The 20,042-nt window shown below is 42.1% G+C and overlaps 1 protein-coding gene across 3 annotated transcripts in view; it reads right to left on the bottom strand.

Moving 5' to 3' along the window:
* Nucleotides 1-6,178: 6,178 nt before the first annotated feature.
* EXOC4 (exocyst complex component 4) overlaps nucleotides 6,179-20,042 on the bottom strand; it is an 828,468-nt gene continuing 814,604 nt past the window's right edge. Inside the window, exons 18-19 of one of the 3 annotated variants that reach the window (XR_009209424.1) lie at nucleotides 7,513-7,808; nucleotides 6,179-6,302 (exon numbers count right to left, since the gene is read on the bottom strand). Coding sequence is in view for 2 of the 3 variants with exons in the window: in XM_032761776.2 (XP_032617667.1) it covers nucleotides 7,571-7,808 (238 nt within the window). In the remaining variant the exon portion in view is untranslated. Of the gene's footprint in view, nucleotides 6,303-6,337; nucleotides 7,809-20,042 lie in introns of those variants that run through there. The other 2 variants (XM_032761776.2, XM_032761777.2) reach the window with 2 other exon arrangements.

Below are 20,042 nucleotides of genomic sequence, written 5' to 3'. Positions count from 1 at the left end.
GTACTGGCCACAGGGATGGGCTCAGGCAGCCGGGGGTGGAGGAGAAGCAGAGAGGAGAGTGGGCAATGGTGGCCCCAAATGTGGTCCAGAAATCGTTCCTGCTGGAGGTTACAGGAGAGGACAGGGTGAATGGATGAGTCAGACTACCAGTATCACTTGGGGCTCAAATATAGCATGTGAGAGTCCCTGCCTTTGCCACACTAGACAAGGGGGTTTGGCTCAAAATAGAGCAGAGGGGGGTTCTGTAGCAGTGAGAGAAATCTAGTATAGTTGACTCCATCTTGCTTCTAACCCCCAAGCAAACTGCCTTTGCTCATTCCTGCATGTAGGCCCAGCTAACTACGGGAGGAATTTAGTGTATAGCTTAACTTTAAAGCAAGGATGATAATAGGGCCTTCCCCAAACTAACCCCTGAGGAGATAAGGAGGGCATACACCCAAGTCACAGTGTTATGCTAAAGACTTGTAGGAGTGCTGTGACCTGAACAAAGATAAAGAAGTTATGAAACTCCCTTAGACTCTTGCTGACACCCAGATGTCTGTGGTCACCTGTCACCTCCTGACCTTAACCGCCTCCTTGTTCCCTTTACCCAATATAAAAAGAAGCTTGAGATTCCTACCTTTGAAGATGGTTCTTTAGGACACCAGTCTGCCATCTTCTCAGTTTGCTGGCTTCCTGAAATAAAGTCACTTTCCTTTATTTGGAAAAAATAGTTGAGTATGTCTTGTCTTATTGGCTGTTGTGAGACGAGCGGTATGAGCTTTGGATTTGGCTACGGTTCCAAGCATGAACTCTGGTGTTGGGCAGAGCTGGCTCACTTACCAGATCTGGTGCAAAGCCCTTAATCCGAGCCTTAGTTTCCTCTGTAAAGTGGGGATGATAATAATATACATCTTGTAGGATTATTGTGAGGATTAAATGAAATAATGTGGTAAAGCATTTAGCACAGCACCTGATGCACATGAAGTGTTCCATAAATGGTGTCTAGAATAACATAGTAACAATCATAAAATAAAAACAACCACAAAAACCAGCTACTAATGGTTTCCTGATCTCTCTCACACAGTAAATAAATCCTTGTGTGAAAGAAAACTTGAGCTGGTGATAATTAAATCAGTTTGGGATGAAGAGATTGCTGGGTTTTCTGTTTGGAATCAGGTTCCTGATAGAGTATCTATTGCAAAGTCAGCAGGAATCTGAGGTCACCTTTCTAAATGGGATCAAGGAAAATGGGAACTGCACTCACCCAAAAACACCTAACCTCCTTATTTTTTTCTCCAGTTATTTGTACACACATAAGCAGTCACATACATCTTAATAGTATGCATGTGGTTTTTACAAGTCATTGCATTCTTAGGTTCCCAGGGACTCTTGCTCCAGGTGTGTGAATGTCCTGGCAATATTTTTAATTACAGACGCGTCTTTGGCCCAGACATGGTAAAGCAGCCCCTCCTCACATGGTGTACGTTTCATCACACTCACACCTACCTCCATTAGCAGAAATTCTTTCCTGGTGTTTGCGTCTTAGTTCACTTCTAAAGAAATTTCCAGCTCAGTTCCAATGGCTTTTGCATCTCATCACACTCTTGATAATTAGCTCTATCTTATTACACCCCAGCCCAGTTGGAATAGGATTAGTTGTTTTCAGGTGTAAACCTGTGGTGTGCATCTTACTACACCTCTTCAAAATTCCAGGCAGGCCTTCGGCCTCCGCCAAATTAGGACAACTACTTCCAGCTGCGCACAGTTCATTACAGCCTCCATTTCAGGAAAAACCTCTGCTGTATTTCACATCTGGTCACACGCTTATTAATTATGTACTTCTTATAACAACTGTGCCTAATTAGGACAGGGTTGACACCTTGCCGAGCCTAGTGATTCTTTATGTTTTCTTGTTCTTGGTACCTCATTACCCTCCCTCCAAATTATGTCCAATTTGTTTTACATTCCTGCCACATTAAGACAATCGCTCTCAGGTGTATGTATTTCAGCATCCACTTTGCTTTCCAAGCAAAATTGTGTTGACCAGGACTCTCCTTGTTTTCACATCCTGCTAGAGGGACAGCCCCTTGGCTGGTCTTCTGATCACATCTGCCCTGAATGAAATGACTCTGGCTTGGAGCTGGCCTCTGGTCTCTTTCATTGGTTACTGTGAAATTTCTGTGCCCTGGTCCTAGGGAGGCAGCCACAGCTATGCACTAAAGCAAGAAACCTGAATTCAATGGCCTCAGTCCATTCATAAAGGCTGAGGGTGGGAATCTATTAGTTCGATCAAGAAATGGTAAAGGGGCCAGGTGTGGTGGCTCAGGCCTGTAGTCCCAGCGCTTTGGGAGGTTGAGCCCCAGGGGTTTGAGACCAGCCTGGCCAACACGGTGAAACCCCATCTGTACTAAAAATACAAAAATTACCTGGACATGGTCTGTAGTTCCAGCTACTCGAGAGGCTGAGGTGTGAGAATCACTTGAACCCCGGAGGCAGAGGTTACAGTGAGCTGAAATGGTGCCAATGCACTCCAGCCAGGGTGACAGAGTGAGATCTTGTCTTGAAGAAGAAGAAAGAAGAAAGGAGAAGAAGGAGGAGGAGAAGGAGGAGGAGAAGAGGAGGGAGGAGGAAGGAGAAGGAGAAGGAGAAGGAGAAGGAGAAGGAGAAGGAGGAGGAGAAGGAGGGGCAGAAGGAGGGGGAGAAGGAGGAGGAGAAGAGGAGGGAGGAGGAAGGAGAAGGAGGGGGAGAAGGAGGGGGAGAAGGGAGAAGAGGGGGAGAAGAGGGGGAGAAGAAGGAGAAGGGGAGGGAGGAGGAAGAAGGAGGGGGAGAAGGAAGAGGAGAAGGAGGAGGAGAATGAGGGAGAGAAGGAGGAGGAGAAGAGGAGGGAGGAGGAAGGAGAAGGAGAATAAGAAGGAGAAGAAGGAAGAGAAGGAGGAGAAGAAGAAGAAATGGTAAAGGGTGAACTGCTAGGTGTGCTAGCCAGTGGAGCACAGTGGATCGTGAGAGGCCTAAGCTTCCAGAGAAGCAAAGCTCAGAAGAGAGTGCACAGTCAGGCTGAAATTCAAGCTGTCTTCCTAAATGAAAGGGTGGTCTCAGAGAATCGAGGGGGGAAATATGGACTCTGGTAAGGGTAGATCAGAGAGGAGTTGTAAGAAGCCAGTGGAAGTATAAGTTTTGTGTCACAAGGGGCTGTCTCTTTTGCCTGTCATTGCCTGACTCCCATATCAACCTGAGCTGTAACAGGCAATTCTATTTGACTGACTGAATGAATGCATTAGTGCTACGAAATTCACGGATATGACTTGACAGTAAGTACCATCAGGGTTTGGTTGCCAATTCAAGTTTTCTGTATTGGAGTTTTTCCTCCCAAGCTATTTGAAACATAAATAAGGACCATCAGGCTCAGAAAACATTCAGGCAAGAATAAAGTCTTGGAGAGAGGGTGGGGCTTCTTGGAATGGGGTTACTCTGCAGAGGGCAGTAACTGCCGGAAGAGGATCCCACCAGATTAACAGTAATGTAATAGAAGTAATAGTACCTAAGGATGGGCAAGATACAGCCCCTATATTAGTCCATTTTCATACTGCTATGAAGAAATACCTGAGACTGGGTAATTTATAATGAAAAAGAGGTTTAATGGACTCACAGTTCCACATGGCTGGGGAGGCCTCACAATCATGGAGAAAGGTGAAGGAGGAGCAAAGTCACGTCTTACGTGGCGGCAGGCAAAGAGAAGTGTGTGGGAGAACTGCCCTTTATAAAACCACTGGATCCTGTGAGACTAATTCACTATCATGTGAACAGCACTGGAAAAACTCACCCCCATGATTCAGTAACCTTCTACCAGGTCCCTCCCCTGACACGTGGGATTATGGGAGCTACGATTCAAGATGAGATTTGGGTGGGGACACAGCCAAACTGTATCAGCTCCTTTCCTCAAGTAGGTCAGAAACAAGGAGGAAAGGTCATGAAGAGCAGAGGCTTTTCACAAGATTTCCAGTGTGGTGTCAAGAGTTTCAAGAGTATGGGTTTCAAGAGTATGGGCTGTGGCAGCTCAGGCCAGGTCTTACCACTAAACTTGAGCTGATCTGGACATACTAAAAAATAACCTTGTCTTTCAGAGCCTGGAAGCAGGACTTGTCCTTAACCAGCAAGGGCAACCTGAGGAACCAATCCTTGTCTAATCATTGGGATGAAATCAGTGTGGAGGGGGAAAATGTTCTAGTTGGGCAGTAAGATTTCAAAGCCTGCTGTGAGGTAGGAATAAAAACACTGCCTAGGATTAGAGACCCTGAAAGAAACTGTATTAATAGAGCAGGTAGAAAGAAGTGCCTTTGGGGTAAAGGGCACAATATCACCCAAAGAGTAGTTTCATTTATAAATTGGAAGGTATACTGACAGGCAACAATATGATAGCTAAAAGTAACCACAAAATGTAGAAGAAACCACTACCAGCACTTCCAAGAACACAATTTGCCTGTGTGTATATATATATAAAAGAGTTGGGTCCTAGCTGATAAACTACCTCTTTTTCAAGGAATTTATTCCAAGGAAGGGTAACTTGGAAGAGATTCTTTCAGTAGTTTCTGGGCCCTTGGGTATGGAAGAGAGGAAAGTAATATTTATGATAAGGGTTGCCGTGAGGACAAAATGGGAACACATGCTAAGTACCAGAGAGTAGATAACAGTGTTAGAACGAAGTGCTCTCTGGGAGCTGCTGTTCTGACAACCAAGTTGGATGACATCACTCCAAAGCCTTCCTTCTTCATGGTCATGTTGATTTCCCATCTCAGGACCCCTCCTACTGCCGTGGGCCTACTCCATGGCACAGTGACTAGTGATGCGGGCAGCAGTCCACATGTCCCTCCCATTTGTAGCTCTGTATAAAAATGAGAAAATGGTTTGCTTTGTTTCCAGCACCCCTTCTGGTAAGGCCTATTTCGTTGGCCCTTTTTTTTTTTTTTTTTGAGACAGAGTCTTGCTCTGTTGCCTAGGCTGGAATGCAATGGCGTGATCCTGGCTCACTGCAACCTCCACCTCCCAGGTTCAAGTGATTCTCCTGCCTCAGCCTCCTGAGTAGCTGGGATTACAGGCGTACACCACAACACCAGCTAATTTTTGTATTTTTAGTAGAGATGGGGTTTCACTATGTTGGCCAGGCTGGTCTTGGACTCCTGACCTCCTGATCTGCCTGCCTAGGCCTCCCAAAGTGCTGGGATTACAGGTGTGAGCCACCATGCCTGACCTTTGTTGGCCTTCTTATCTGCAATAGCACACTTAGGGAGAGGTCTTCACGCAAGAACATTACATAACTGTGTATGTGTTTGGTGGGCCCTGTCCTTGGCAGACCCCGGCTCTCTCTAGCACCTTCTGGTTGGTCAAGGCTGTGAACAGCACAACAGTCTCACAAAATACTCCTAAGTAGGACCAAAATGTGGAAATCTTCACTGTGTCCCAAATGCATATAGGTTGTGAGGTAGCCACTGACCATCCACTGAGTGTGTCACTGGCTGTTCTTTACCTGTAGAAGAATAAAGACTAATGTGCCAACCTTCAAAGAAACTTCGATGTCCTAAATGTCTTGGAAGAGTCCCAGAGCCCCTTTCCTGTGCAGAATTGCCATTTTCAGTCCCGTCATTGTAAGCAAAGCAGAGATTTCACTTTCCTAAATGTTGCCCCTGAAACAGCTTATCTGCCATTTTTTGGTTGGTTCTCAGGGCTCTTGACATTCTGCTCAATCCAAACCCACGTCTCTTTTTTAGTGGAACTTTCCACTACTTCCAAGAAAACTAGTCTGAGCACTCTCAGTCTCACCCTGGCTCTGCTGCCATCACTGTCACCACTCCGGTTTCTCCGCCTGGAGTGGACAGGAAGAAAAAGGAAAGGTACAGAATCAATGCTGGGGGTCATGGCCATGAAGAAGCGGCTTAGGCAACCCTAATCTCCTCTCATCCCCTCTTCTTCCACTCCTGCTTCTAGGGTAGACTATTTCTCATGATCTTGTTTAGGGCAGTATGTTCATCCACAGTTGTCTCCTACAGAGATTCAACTTCTTCCCAGTCAGCCCCTTGGAGCCAGACAGATTGACTACATTCCTCCCCACCAGAATCCCCTGGAACCTCCAGCTGCCCACTGAATCCCCTTCCCAGCAGCCCCACTGCCTGACCTGATTCTGACCCAGCCCTGAGTTTGAGCTGTTGGGATTTTTGGCTCCAGTCCAGTTCACACACTCTTAGATAATAAGGGTGTCCTCTTCATCTATCCATTTGCCCTTCTGTGTGGCAGCATGGAGCACATATTAGGCTTCTGGGGAATATTTGCTGAATAAAGAACACAAGAAAAATAACATGAAACATTTAAGCTTCTCAAAGCACTTTTTAATTTTCCATTTTTCCCATCAAGACCAAAGTTGTACAAACAGGTACAAAATCCCCCACCTTCAGGGTGTGAGGCATCACTGTGTGTGGTCAAAGTCCCATCTCCTCCCCTTTCCCTTTCCACGAGTTTTCAAGATGTGGCCCAGTCAGTGCATTGCTGCCTTCTGTTACCTATGAACCATTGGCAGCAAGAGGACTGGGGACCGGGGGACATGGTGAGGTCCAGTGTGCCAGGAACATGGTAAGTGCCCACATTGCGGGGGAGGGAACAATTCAGAGACAGGCTCAGCTGGAGGCCGCACAGAGGAGAAATGTCACTCTGTCCCATCTTCCCTGCATTCAGCTGAGCTCAGACCAACTGAGCACCTAAGAATCATTTACCCCCAAAGGATGTTTCAAGTGAGATGCAATGTTCTCTAACCATTATTCTCTCAGAAATTGGGGGGGTGGGGCAGAAATCAAGCAGATGTTTGAATTGCCTTTCATTCCTCCATATTTATCTAATTGTCTGGCTCTTGGTTTTTATATAGCAGAAATAAAAAAACATGGCAATAAACCAACCTACAACCTGTGTACAAGATACAGCATACAAAACTGTCCCAGGGACTGGGATCAAAAGACTTCTATTCCTGGTCCTAAATTAGAGGTTCTGTTTTGGTTAGGGAAGTTTGTTGTAAACAGCAACTGAGAAGCCATTTATTTGATTTTGGCAATAGAGACAGACAGCAATGCACATACACTTATTTCACTGAACTGTAAACGGATAAGGTCAGGAGAGGAAAAACCCTACTGTTTATGTAATAGAACCTTACTAAATGGTTTTTGGAAGGGACTAAAACTTAGGCAGCAGCCTACTTTCCTACTTTCCAAGGCTGGAATTATATATATATTGAGTAATAAACCAAATATTAGTAATCCATCCACTTGTTTTTCAGAGTCCAACAATTTGATACCACCTTCCTCCCTATCCCACCCTAGTCCCATTAGATTTGACTACATTAAAGTAGTTGTTCAACCAAAACACTCTGTGCTGTCGCCTTCCTTTAGCATTTATATGAAAAGCCAAAACCAGAGAGAAACAATCCTTACACCTCCTCTCCACTAAAGTATCACTGCAGAGAAAACTAAGCTCAGAATATACTCAATAACATACCAAGGAAAAAAGTGAGTGTGACTGAGGGGACCCCCGTCACCAACCGCAGTACGCCCTGCTAAACGGTAGTTATCTTCTTGTCCTTGGTGGCTTGCTTGATGGCAGCCTGCTCGCAGATGATCTCTTTGAGCCGCTGCAGCCTCATGTTCTGGGTGGTCAGTTCCCCCACCCCGGTCTGGCTGCGGTGCAGAAGGGTCAGGGCGTGGATGTACTCCAGCTCCGTGTACTTCACACCCTGGTCCACCACCAGGTTCAGGAGCTCGTCAGCTGTGTTGTAAAGCATCTCGTAGTACTGCCTGAGAAAGCAAGAGAGAACACTGCTCACTGGCTCCACCACTGGTAACATCCATCTCGAGGGGACAAATACGCTGTCTATACATTGATTCCTCTACTTACTTCAAAACAATTGATCAGCAGGCAGTGTTCTAGGCCCCACCAACAGAATAAAGAACAGGACAACCACAAGCTCTGTCCTTTGGAGCTCATGGGAGCTCTCTTCAGAAGTCTAAGTGAGGACCCAGGGAGGCCGCATACCTTTCAGTGGCTCAGCTCATCCTACATTTTTTGCTAATTTTGCATTTACCTTGGGAAAAAGGAAAGAAAAGTAGGGGTGTAGCCTGAAGGAGAGAAGACATTGTTAACAGGTTTTGTCTCATTCAATCCCTCATTTATTCATTATTCATTGGAGGTTTTGTGAAATACTGTACATGGTTTTCTGTTCCATAAAGTGGGTTAATAATAGTACCTACCTCTTGGGGTTATTGAAATAGTTGAATTAATTAATACATATAAAGCACTCAGAATGGTGGTGCTTCATAAAGATTATTATTATTAGAACTATAATGATGCTAATGTGTGATAGTAATGTAATACAATTAATAGTAGTATATAAGAATGGGCAAGACGCAGCCCCTTTCCTCAAGTAGCTCAGAGACAAGGAGGAAAGGTCCTGAAAAGCAGAGACATAAGGATTCCAGTGCTGTTGACCAAGTTCATTCCCAAGCACTGTGCCACTTACCCCTCACTCCACCCAGGGGCTGCACCTCCCTTTTCCCAGATATAAAGACCAAAGCACGGAGAAGTTAGAGGGCTTTACCATGTCACAAAGACAGGGACTGACTATGCCAGGATCTGACCCCAGGTTTCTGACTCTAAGTTCAAGACTGTCTCTTCATGGACACCTGACAACTCACAAGAGTATTCTATGTGCCGTAAGTGAGGTCCTAGTACCGTGAATTAATAGCAGAAGAGGAGAAATCACACCATGCTGAGGGGATGGTGTGGGACTGAGGAAGACTTCCTATGGGGTAAGATTCTGTCAGGCAGGGCTTCCAGGAAGGAAATTCTAGTTGGAGGGAAGAGCATGAGCAAAGGCATGGAAGAGTAATCTGGTTAGACTGGGGAGTGCAGAGCAATAGCAGAGAGTCCTGGGATGAGGCAGTTGAAGCCACAAGGTAGAGCCTCTGAACATCAGGCTATGATTTTAGACCTAGTTAAGCCAATAAGGGACTTCCTTCTTCCAGAGAGCAGAGGTGCCATTCAAAATTGTGCTTCTGGAAGATTAATGTGACAGTCGAATGCAGAATGGTCTGGCAGGGCGTTGGTTACAATTCTAGCAGAAAGAGGAGACTTGAGAGCCACTTAACGGCAAGGCCATTGGCCTGGCTCTGTCCTTTGGTGGAGAAAGACTTGTGCCTGTAATAGAAATATGCATTAGAGGGATTCTTCAATGCAGCAAGAAGATGAAGGTAGGAGTCAGGAAGGGGAGAAGACGACCACTCACCATTCTTTAAACCAATACTGTGCCACTGCTATCTCTCAGTCTACTGGACTCTGAGGCTGTGACTTGCATGGCCACTCCAAATTACCCAGGAGGTCAAGTTCAACAGACTCTGAGCCAGCAAGGCTTATCACAGCTTGTCAGCGAAAGGAAGAGTGTTATTCACTTCTCTCTGATGTGAAAGGTAACTGTGCCAAGATCGAGGGGACAGAACCAGGCAGTGCGCTCCAAGGCAACTCTTGGGGGCGAAGGAATCTTCCAGACCTAGCAGGATCAGTGGCTCAGAAATCCTGTATTATTAGACTCAGGGCCGTGAATTTGTTTCTTTCTCATCAGGAGAATTTTGAAAAAAAGAACCTCCTATGGGGAAATGAAGCTATCTTTGTGGTAAGAAATACATTCTAGGAGCTCCATAATTTCAGGCCTGTTTTATTGAATTGCTGGTACAAGGAGAATGTGGTCAGGAAGAGCTGTGGTGTCTTTTCACACGGTTAGCTTCTTTTCCTCTTGCTAAGCCTCCTTTTCTAACTAACACACTCTTTTAAAAAATAGGGGAGAGAATAATCTTTTGTGAATAGTCCCTAAATAGTGGCAGAAATGGAAAGTGCTCTTCGTAGATTGGTAAGCTAATGAGGCTCTCCTGCGAGCAAATCGGTCAGCGTCCTTGTGTACAGGGGGCTAATTTTCTATAGTGGTTTCAAACGAGTGTGCATTTTGGCATCACAGAACCAGATACATAGCAATCACTGGTCCAGGGTGACCCTGAATATAGACAGAAATACTTGGTAGAAGGGGATATAAAACTCCACTTCCAGGGGTGTGAGACCCCAGTGCCAGATCAGTAAATCTTTTGAAGTTTCATGTTTAGCATAAAACTCTTGTGAACTTTGCATTCTACTCCTTAATGTATCTGCTGTAATTTAAACACACTGTTTCTATGAAAAACTTGATGCTGCAGGAAGAAGCATCATATTAATATTTATCCTACAACTTTGCATGTCCCCAGCTCTCCCTGATATTGGCCCCTATTTTGAGAAATGATGCCTTATGTCATCTAATTCTGTTTCCCGTAGATGCACAGGTGATGGAGAGAGTTGTCTATTAACGGAGCTTCCTAACAATATACATTTTTAAAATTGCCCAAGAAGAGCTCATGCATGCATTGAGATTTACCAAACGAAATGAGAGCAAATCTGGGGCTCATGATTCTTTCAAAGCTAGAAGGAACTTGAAAGCTGCGGTTTCTAGACTCGCAGTTCTTGAACTTTATGGTACCTAACTAAGAATTACCTTGGGGCGCCTATGAAAAGTGCAGATTCCTGAGGCCCCATCCCCAGATATGTGCTTCTTAAAGGTTCTGAACCAGCCACGACTCAGTCAGAGTCTGTTTGGTAGACCAACAGTTACAGAACCACTGTCTCCTCCAGCCAAGGACCTAAACGCATCAGGGAAGGCTACAGAAGCAATAAAAGGTTTGTGATGCTTTTCACTGAGATTAAACCAAAAGAACTGGATTTCTTTGTATTAGGATGTTGATATTTTTATCATTTATCTTAAGAAGCAACACTAAGCCCATTATGCCAGATGAAATTAGATTTCTTTTGAAAAATCTGATGAATTGTTTCCAGGGATACTGGCTGGTTTTCTACAGAGGCCGTTGTTCCACGCTGGGAGCAAACAACAAAACAAAGATGCTTGCATTTCTACTCTTGGATCTTCCAGTGTGATGAGTGATAAAGGGCATGCCACTTAAGTCCTTAATGTTTCAATATCCTCTGTGCAATGAAGACCTTTATAAATCCCAGAATGACAGTCTGAAGTGGACTGAGAGACTAAAAGAGTCCTCGAGAGCTTCGTATGAACAGTGCCCCTGAATTGCAAAGCTGAGTTATTCAACAAAATTGACAGGTAACTGATGGTGTATTTTCTATAGTTACGGAGAAAAAAATTCCTCCATAACCATGATGATATATTAGATCATAAAGAATCATAAATATTTAAAGACAGAATGAAATTCATTTATCTTTCAGAATGGTACCCAGGAGCAAAGATGACTATACTGACACAACAACAGTTTCAACTGGAGGTGGGGAAAGGGTGCTACCAGGTGTCCTAAAGAGAAAATAGAAAAATGCCCCAAACTATACTATTAGAATGAGCTTCCATGATAAACACTGACAGACTGAAATGAAATCATGTCACCCAATAGGGATAAATAATTTATCAGGACTTATTGAGGCCCCAGGAAATTGAAAGCTTGGTCTTCATCATCGAGCATTAAAATAGCAGCCATGGCTTCCAGGGCCACACGTTTTCCATTTGATGACACTTTGCTGGGGCTGCCTGGATGGGATCAGTGAATGCACATTTGATTGAAACATTTTCTGGCTCATGGTTTGTAGCCCTTCACAGACTCTTCATAGCCTACAATATTCAGCAGCCAATTGCTAGATGTACACCAAATATCTTATTCTGGAGACCAAAGAGTTTCATGTCACCCTGGTGGACAGAACATTCTGGAAGGAGATGTGTACCTTGCTGTGGTTTCTCCTACCCTTTGCTGTGTGCCTTTTTGCAGCAGTTCTCAAAGTATTATAAGCAGAGAGGTGAGGGAGTAGAGTGACAGAGAAGTGGAGGTGTGACTTCACAGACTGGTCTCATGTGCAGAGTCTAGAACATGACAATGTTTATGCTTTGTTCTGGTACAAACAGATCATTTTCTCTTATCTTCCTCATGTTTGCTTCATCAACAGACTGTTCTCTGTGGCTTTTTCTTTTGTGCTTTATTTTAATGGTATTGCACTGCGACTCTTTCTCCCCCATACATTCTGTCTGAAAACATTTCTACCAGGAAGGAAATACAGGGTATTTTGGAAAGGTGGGCAAATCTTTTTAAAGTTTTAAAATAAAATTTTATCTTCCTCTGATTGGAAAGTTAATACATGTGCCATATAGAATATATGGGCCATAGAGAAAGATTTCTCATAATTTCATCATAAAGATAAACCACAGTTTGGCATATTTTCTTGTAGTTTGCCCCCACCACATGTAGTGTTCTAGCCAATTTCTTTCTTGTAGTTGAAATATTTAGATTGAAACACAATTGGATACTTCAATTGTTTCCAATTATAAAGACTTACTTTCTCATGGATAGATTTCTAAAAACAGAATTAGTTAAAAGATAAGTATATTATTTAGGACACTTGACAATGCTGCCAAGTTGCTTTCTAAAAAAGCTCTATCAATTTATCCTCCTATCAACAACATATGGGCAGCATCTAACTCACATTCTTTTGATTTGCATGAGGTTGAACAATTTTTCATCTACTTGTTTTTAATGTATGTAGGTATGTGTGTGTGTATAAATGAATTGTTGATATCTTTTTATCTTTGAGTATTAGTGCTTTTCTGACTTCTCTTTAAGAGCTTTTCATAAATTTTCATAGACAAAGGCTAGGGAGTTTTCTCATCCTTGGTTCTACCTCCCACGTTGGCATGCTCAGTGCAAAAATTAGTACTGCATCTCTGAAAGTGATTAGAAACAGTTTCATTTCCCTTCTTTGCAAATTGAGGGAAGAAATACTCACTAACATGAACTATTCCCGCCCATGGCAACTCTTGTTCCTGTACTTGTAGGCGTTCCATAAACTTTGCCTGTAGGGGTGACAGCAAGGCCCTGACTGGGGAACTGTCCATGGTCTCTGAGGAAAGCTTTGCCTTTTGCCTTCCTTTACTTGGTAGAATTCAGAGTCCTAGATCCCGGAATGGAAACTGTGTTTTAAAATATACAGCTACATCTCATGCTGGGTTTTGGAATCTGTCTTGATTGTAGAATATTAATAATAATGTCTAGCTTTTAGGTGCATTTCAATCCTTTTAAATAGGTACTACAATTATCTACGTTATACATATGAGAAAACTGAGCTCTACAGAGTATGAGTGATTTGTCTAAGGCCTCAAAATGAAAGACTTCGAGCCCTGTATTTACTCTAAAACCACCTTAATACAAAAATATTTGAAACTATAAAAAGTAAAAGAACTGAAAAGAGTATTTTTATCGCTGACTCATTTGAGTCTTGAGTACATAAATATGAATTAAATAAAATTCCCATACTCAGCTCTGTCTTTCATTGTAATGCAATGAGCCAGTATTGTGGCAATTCAAATTCGTTTGTACAAACTTTGCAGTTATATTTGAACAACACTGGATTTGATCTGGGAATTCAGTGCTCTAAACCAAGTAATGCAGTAGTGTTGTAAATTTAACACTTAATTTGGGAGTTTACAAGAAAGAGTTTTTGGCTTTTTCATTTTGTCACCTCTTTTTATTTCTTCCTTTTTGCCCCTTCAAGCTGGTAATGGATGAAGTAACCTTTCTTTCCAAAAGTTGACTGTCCCTCTGATTCAGTACTTTTTTGGGGAAGGGAGATAATTATTTTCATTGTAAAGACTTTCTCTTGTAGTCCTTCCCAAGATAAAGCTCTAGCATTAATGTCAACAAGTGAATTATGTGCTGAATCTGACTTCTGAAATACAAATTTGAGAGGGAGAAAAATTGAGCTGAATAAAACTTAGTATTGACTGTAGCTCCCAACATTATTTTTAGCCAATATCTACAGCATTTTGAGCACTTTAATAAAAACCCAATGGTAGATGGGTCACTAAGTTGTCAAGTGAAGCAGTGAACTCCTGTTTTCTCCACCCACTCAATAGTACCTATGATAATAACGGGGAAATGACAAGAGAAAAAAGAATAATCCATAAACCAGATAATCATCCATAAATAATTGAGAGGTCATAGTGATAGCAAAACAACTTAGTGAGGTAAATATTTAAGAGATCAACTAAACTCCGAATCTGGTTAAGTCTTTCATTCTTTGCTACTAACTAGCCATGTGACCTTGGGCAAATACCACCAGCTCTCTGGATCATTTCTCATGTCCAAAAGAGAAAGGTTACAGCAGATACTATATAAAAGCACTGGAATTTTTGGATTTTAAACCTTTAGAGCATCCCCTGCTTGGTCCTTTAAAATCATGGGGCTTCCATCAGAATTAGCTGATGCTGTTTTTCTTCAAGCAATGGTAGACAAAACGCAGTAGCAATTGACTTGAAAACACTCTGAACAAGTGTAATCTCAGCTCAAATGGACTTTCCAGACCAATAATAAAATGGATGGTAATCCTGTGTGTCAGAAGAATAAATTAGTTTATTAAAAAGTGTAGATCTAATTGCTCTTATTTGTATTCCCCTTTGAAGAGCCTAGAGTTTATTACAAACATGATTGAAAATTCTAATTTAAAATGAGCTGAAGTTATTTCCATTTTAGGAATAAGAAAACTAAGATGGAGAAAAGCTAAATAATTTTCAGACAGTGGCACAATTAGGTGTATATTCTATATCAGGATAGTTTTTTTTTTTTTTTTTTTTTTTTACACTTCTCACAACGGATTGTACAGGTTTTTGTTCTGATCAGGACATGCTGGAAGTAAAGAATAGTCTTTAGAAAACATATTGCTTATATTTCCTCAGCTGGTGGCAGCAGAAAATCATTCAAGAGGTAAAGATAGCCTGGGAGTCTGTTGCTTTAAGGCTTGCTCGGGCTTCTTTGATCGGTCATCTAACTACCTGTTTTTTACATATAGTGACACACGCAGGCACTTGCCCTTTGTCAATGGCGCTTTCCTTAAATGGCAGTTACCAGTTACCTCTTGGCCTTGTCCTGATAACCATCACGCCTCAGCAGTACTGCGGGGGTGGGGGGCTGTCCTGGGGAGACGCTGAAAGTTAAAATCAGCTGTTTCACTCCTCTCAGGAACATATCCTGACATTTTTGATAGACAGCAGCAGCCAGAGCCTTGCTTTATTTCTCTTCAGATAATAAAACCACTTGAAACAAAGAAACTCCTCCAGGACATTCCCATCACCGTTGAGATGATGACACACTCCTAGGCTCAGTTACAGTCATTGAAATGGGGAGAAAATTTCTTTTTGTTCCCTTAGCTAGCAACTTTGCTCCCCACCTTTGGAACACGTTCTAAATTTATAAATATCTATGGTTGAAATGTCCCCTTCAACAACTTAAGGATTCATATGTCACTCTCTGCTACATCAGATAATTTTTTAAATTAAGTTTTCTACAACAGGGCTGGAGGAAGATCTGCATTTTAAATTCAGTACAATTAAAACTGTGTCTCTTTGGTCTGGCACTGCCTTTGGTCAAACCCCATTTGTATGAATAATTATTCAGTCCATTAAGAAGTCTGCTCAACTCCTTCTCCCATTTTGAAGGTTTTAATAAATATTGATCAGGCACATTTCTGTTTGCACTTGCCAAGGCAATTCTGATGGATTCATCTTCTGATGTTATCAAATAATGAAATATGAAAGAGTGAATAGAATTACTCTCTTGTTCTGTGATTTTTTATTTAGGGCCTTCATTTTACTTTCATAATTGTGTTTGTCTCATACTTCTGTAAATGTTCTTTCGATTATCAAAAGGTGAGTCCAGGTTAAGGAGTGCTATTCTGAGCTGAATATCACTTTAGAGTCTTTTCAATTTAAGAAAATAGTTCATCAAATATCACTTTAGAGAGTCTTTCTGATTTTTAAAGACAATTTATCTAATATCATAGGTTGATAAAAAGGACATTGTATGATATATTTTAGTGACCACAAAGCTACGTATCATTTAACCCAATTAGCACAAGACTCTTGTAGTGTATATTATCTACACTTTTCAGATTAGCAATCTGGTAAACAATTGCTGAGAGGCCCTATGGCTTTTTCAATTTTTAGTAATAAAATCACATTATTAATTTTTCAATAAATAATGCAAAGGATTTCTTCAAAGCAAAACCTAATGTTTTTACTAATGCTTAGGAAACTCCAATAACATTTTAAATGTTAATATGATATAGAAAGGTATAGTCCTTGGCTTCAAGAAGCTTTATTTATTTGTTTATTTTTAAAATCTAATCCAGGCTCAGACCAAAAATACCCAAGGCATGAAGCAAATGTTTTAATTTAAAGTAAAGCAAAACTAGGGCTTGGCAGTCTGCCTGCCTGCCCTCATCTCCTGGTACATAAGAAAGGCACAAAGAGTTGGAGTGCCCTAGACAAGGGATAAAAACAACGCTTCTGCTCCAAATGACGACCAGGGTTGGAAATGAGATGGTGAAGTGAATGGGTAATGGGCTTTCTGTATTTATAATACTGGATCTTGCCCTACCTGTGGGTGTGTGAGGAGAACAGTGAGTGGGAACAGGCATGGACTGCATGGCTTTGATGGGAACATATGCTCCCATTAACAAGAGCATGATGAGCATGATGCCAATGAGGCCAAGGTAATGGCTGATTCTGGCAGGTGCCAATTTGTTCTATTTTTTGGCCATTGATTCTGCCCCTAGCCAGCTACCTCACAATGATGTTAAGACAGGGCTGAGGGAGGCTGAATGGAGAGTTCGCTGCAACCCACCACAGCTTCTGGGAGTCTTAAGACGCAAGGACCGCTATTCAGCCACCACTTGGTTGAGTCACTCAAACCCTGATTCCTGACCTTCTGGTCCTGGTTAGTGACTCTAGTACAGTTCTTGAAATTGTAAGAGATCTCTCTGCCTTGCTGAGACACAAGACCACTTCTTACAGGACTGAAGGGCCACAAAGGAAAATGATTTCGTAGAAGAACCAAAAAACTCTGGATTATTTGAGATGTGTAAACATATGTAAATCAGCAGGTCCCAGTGGCAAACACTTGAGGGTGTATTAACTAAATCCTTAGGCAATTTATGAAAGAGAGAAAACCTAAATAAACCAAAGCTACAAAATGGGCCATCTGAAATTCAAGGACATGTGACTCAGAACAGATGTCAATTAGAAAAATAATAGACTAACTAGAAAGGAGGTAATGGAAATATAAACAATATCCAGCAGGTTTAAAGATCCAAATACTCTGACAAACGTGATGGATAGCTTTGGATAACAATGTGAATTTGGTGGATGAAAAGACTACTGTGGCTGATATGTATTTGAATGTCAGTGAACCATTTGATGCAGTGCCTCTAGAAAAATATAACTAGCAAAATGAATTTATTCTGAATGGCTACCCTCGATAGGACACAGGCTGAAAAACAAACAGAGAGTAATGATAACGGCAAGTCAACAAATGCAGAAGAGAAGCATCTAGTGAATGCTAAGGATGCTGGCTTTAGAACTGATCTCACTTAATACCTTCATTAATGCACAGGAAGATACAGAGTGGTGAAAGGGGCCAATGTTAGTGAACGGGGAAGGGCTGTGAATGGCAACAAGAAAGGAAAAATCACATCAAGGACTCCAGGGAATCTGGAATTATGGGAAGCAAGTAATGAAAGGGGAGTCATCTTAGAAAAACCCAAGTGAATTTGTCTGGGAGAAATTCTAATCTCCTATATTCATTCAATAGTTGGGAGAAACCTTAGAACAGGTGGGTGAATGGTCACTGGGTGGGGAGGAGGAGGTGAGTGTGTTGGGGTGGGTGGTAAGGGCCTTGGAACCAGAGCATTTCTTAGTTTCTATTTTAAAAGTACCAGTTCTGTAATCCCAGCACTTTGGGAGGCCAAGGCAGGTGGATCACCTGAGGTCAGGAGTTCAAGGCCAGCCTGGCCAACATGACAAAACTCTGTCTTTACCAAAAATACAAAAAATTAGCTGGGCATGGTAGCGCACACCTGTGGTCTCAGCTACTTGGGAGGCAGAGGCAGGAGAATCGCTTGAACCTGGGAGGTGGAGGTTGCAGTGAGCCAAGATCATGCCATTGCACTACAGCCTGGGTGACAGGGAGAGACTCTATCTTAGAAAAAATAATTAAAAAATAAAATAAAGTAAGATAAAAAGTACCAGCTATAGAGCAAGGAAGTGACAATAATTTGTCTTTGTTATATTTCATAGTTCTTCTTTTGCTTTATACTGTAAGCCAATTGAAAGAAAATCAGAAAAGAGGATCAGATGGGATTAAAGGGACAGGAGGTTGGGGGAAAATAGAAGATTAAAAGAGATTCAGGTCAATTTTTGCTCAAATGTCTGCTTATCAATAAGTGAGGTTTTCCCTGACCACGTTATTTTAAACGATACTTGCTCCATCTTCATCAAGCTTTGTCCTTTAAATGAGCTTTAACTTTCTTTTTAGCATTCATCTCCAACTAAAAAATGTATTTCCAAAATATATTTAAAATTATATATTTAAATATATGTATATATAAAATCAGAGATACTTTGATCAGCATATACAATGGTTAAGATCATGGACTCGGGAGCCAGTTGCCTGGGATTTAAACCCAATTCTGCCTCTTCTTATTTGTACGACTTTGGTCAAGTTATTAATCTCTCTGTGCCTTATTCTCTTCATCTGAGAAAAGGAAATAGTAACATAGGGTTGTTCCAAGGCTTAAATGATTAAGAACAGTTGCTAGACAGAGTAAGAATGTGGAAGCATTTAGTACATAAACAAGTACCTACTTCCCCCTCCTCCTCCAATGCAGGTTCTATTAGAGCAGGGCTGAATTCTTCTTCTTTATTTTTTTTTTGAGACAGAGTTTCGCTCTGTCGCCCAGGCTGGAGTGCAGTGGCACAATCTCTGCTCACTGCAAGCTCCGCCTCCTGGGTTCACGCCATTCTCTAGAGCAGGGCTGAATTCTATATTCAACTTGCCCTTACCCCTTGGCCTAAGAAGACAGTAACTTGTGAGTGCTGAGTGAATGAAAAAGAATGAATGAATGAGACAGCTGATAGTCTATACATGTCATTGAGTATGACATACAATCTAAAAAGCAGTCTATGATTCTCTGACACTGGGAAGAGAGGAACTATGAATGAAATAATTGATCTGTATAAAACACAAAGGGTTATTCTGATGTAACTCCCGGGGGGAGATGGTCAGGATAGTGGTCGCTAATGGAAAAGGGGGAGACAACAGAGATCCATGTTTTCACTAGTGATCTGTAATCCTTCTCAGCTTTTCGTTCTCTGGCAGATTTAGACATGAATCCCACATCTTTTACCTAAGATGCATGACTGGAAACTTCTGAACCGGTCTCAACTTCAGTTTTTTCATTTAGGCATGGGATAAATAAGATTATATCACGTTAGGTTTGAAGATTAATCAAATGATATGACAGAACACCTGCTATGTGATATAATACAAATGATAAAAATAATTGCTAACTTTGGTTGCATACTCCTCTGTAGTCTGTATTGGCCATTGTTCATGTATATATTATCTCTATGGGTCTCACAATTGTATGAGGTATCACATCCTCCATAATGAAATACATTAAAAAAAATCAATCCTTCCCTCTTGACTCAGAAGAAGAGGATTTTCTTTTCTTTTTTTCTTTTTGTAAGATTAGCCCTATGCCTTTGATCCTCACCCCTCCCAATGGTTTCAAGACTCTGCTGGGTTTTTGTTTTTTTTTGTTTTTTTTTGTTTTTTTTGAGACAGAGTCTCGCTCTGTCACCCAGGCTGGAGTGCAGTGGCGCAATCTCGGCTCACTGCAAGCTCCGCCTCCCGGGTTCACGCCATTCTCCTGCCTCAGCCTCTCCGAGTAGCTGGGACTACAGGCGCCTGCCACCACGCCCGGCTAATTTTTTGTATTTTTTAGTAGAGACGGGGTTTCACCGTGGTCTCGATCTCCTGACCTCGTGATCCGCCCGCCTCGGCCTCCCAAAGTGCTGGGATTACAAGCGTGAGCCACCGCGCCCGGCCTTGTTTTGT

The sequence above is a fragment of the Hylobates moloch genome, unplaced genomic scaffold (assembly GCF_009828535.3).
Source record: "Hylobates moloch isolate HMO894 unplaced genomic scaffold, HMol_V3 SCAFFOLD_1, whole genome shotgun sequence".
In the NCBI taxonomy this organism is placed as follows: domain Eukaryota; kingdom Metazoa; phylum Chordata; class Mammalia; order Primates; family Hylobatidae; genus Hylobates; species Hylobates moloch.
The sequence above is the reverse complement of the archived record's forward strand: the minus strand, read 5'-3'. Positions and strand labels throughout refer to the sequence as shown.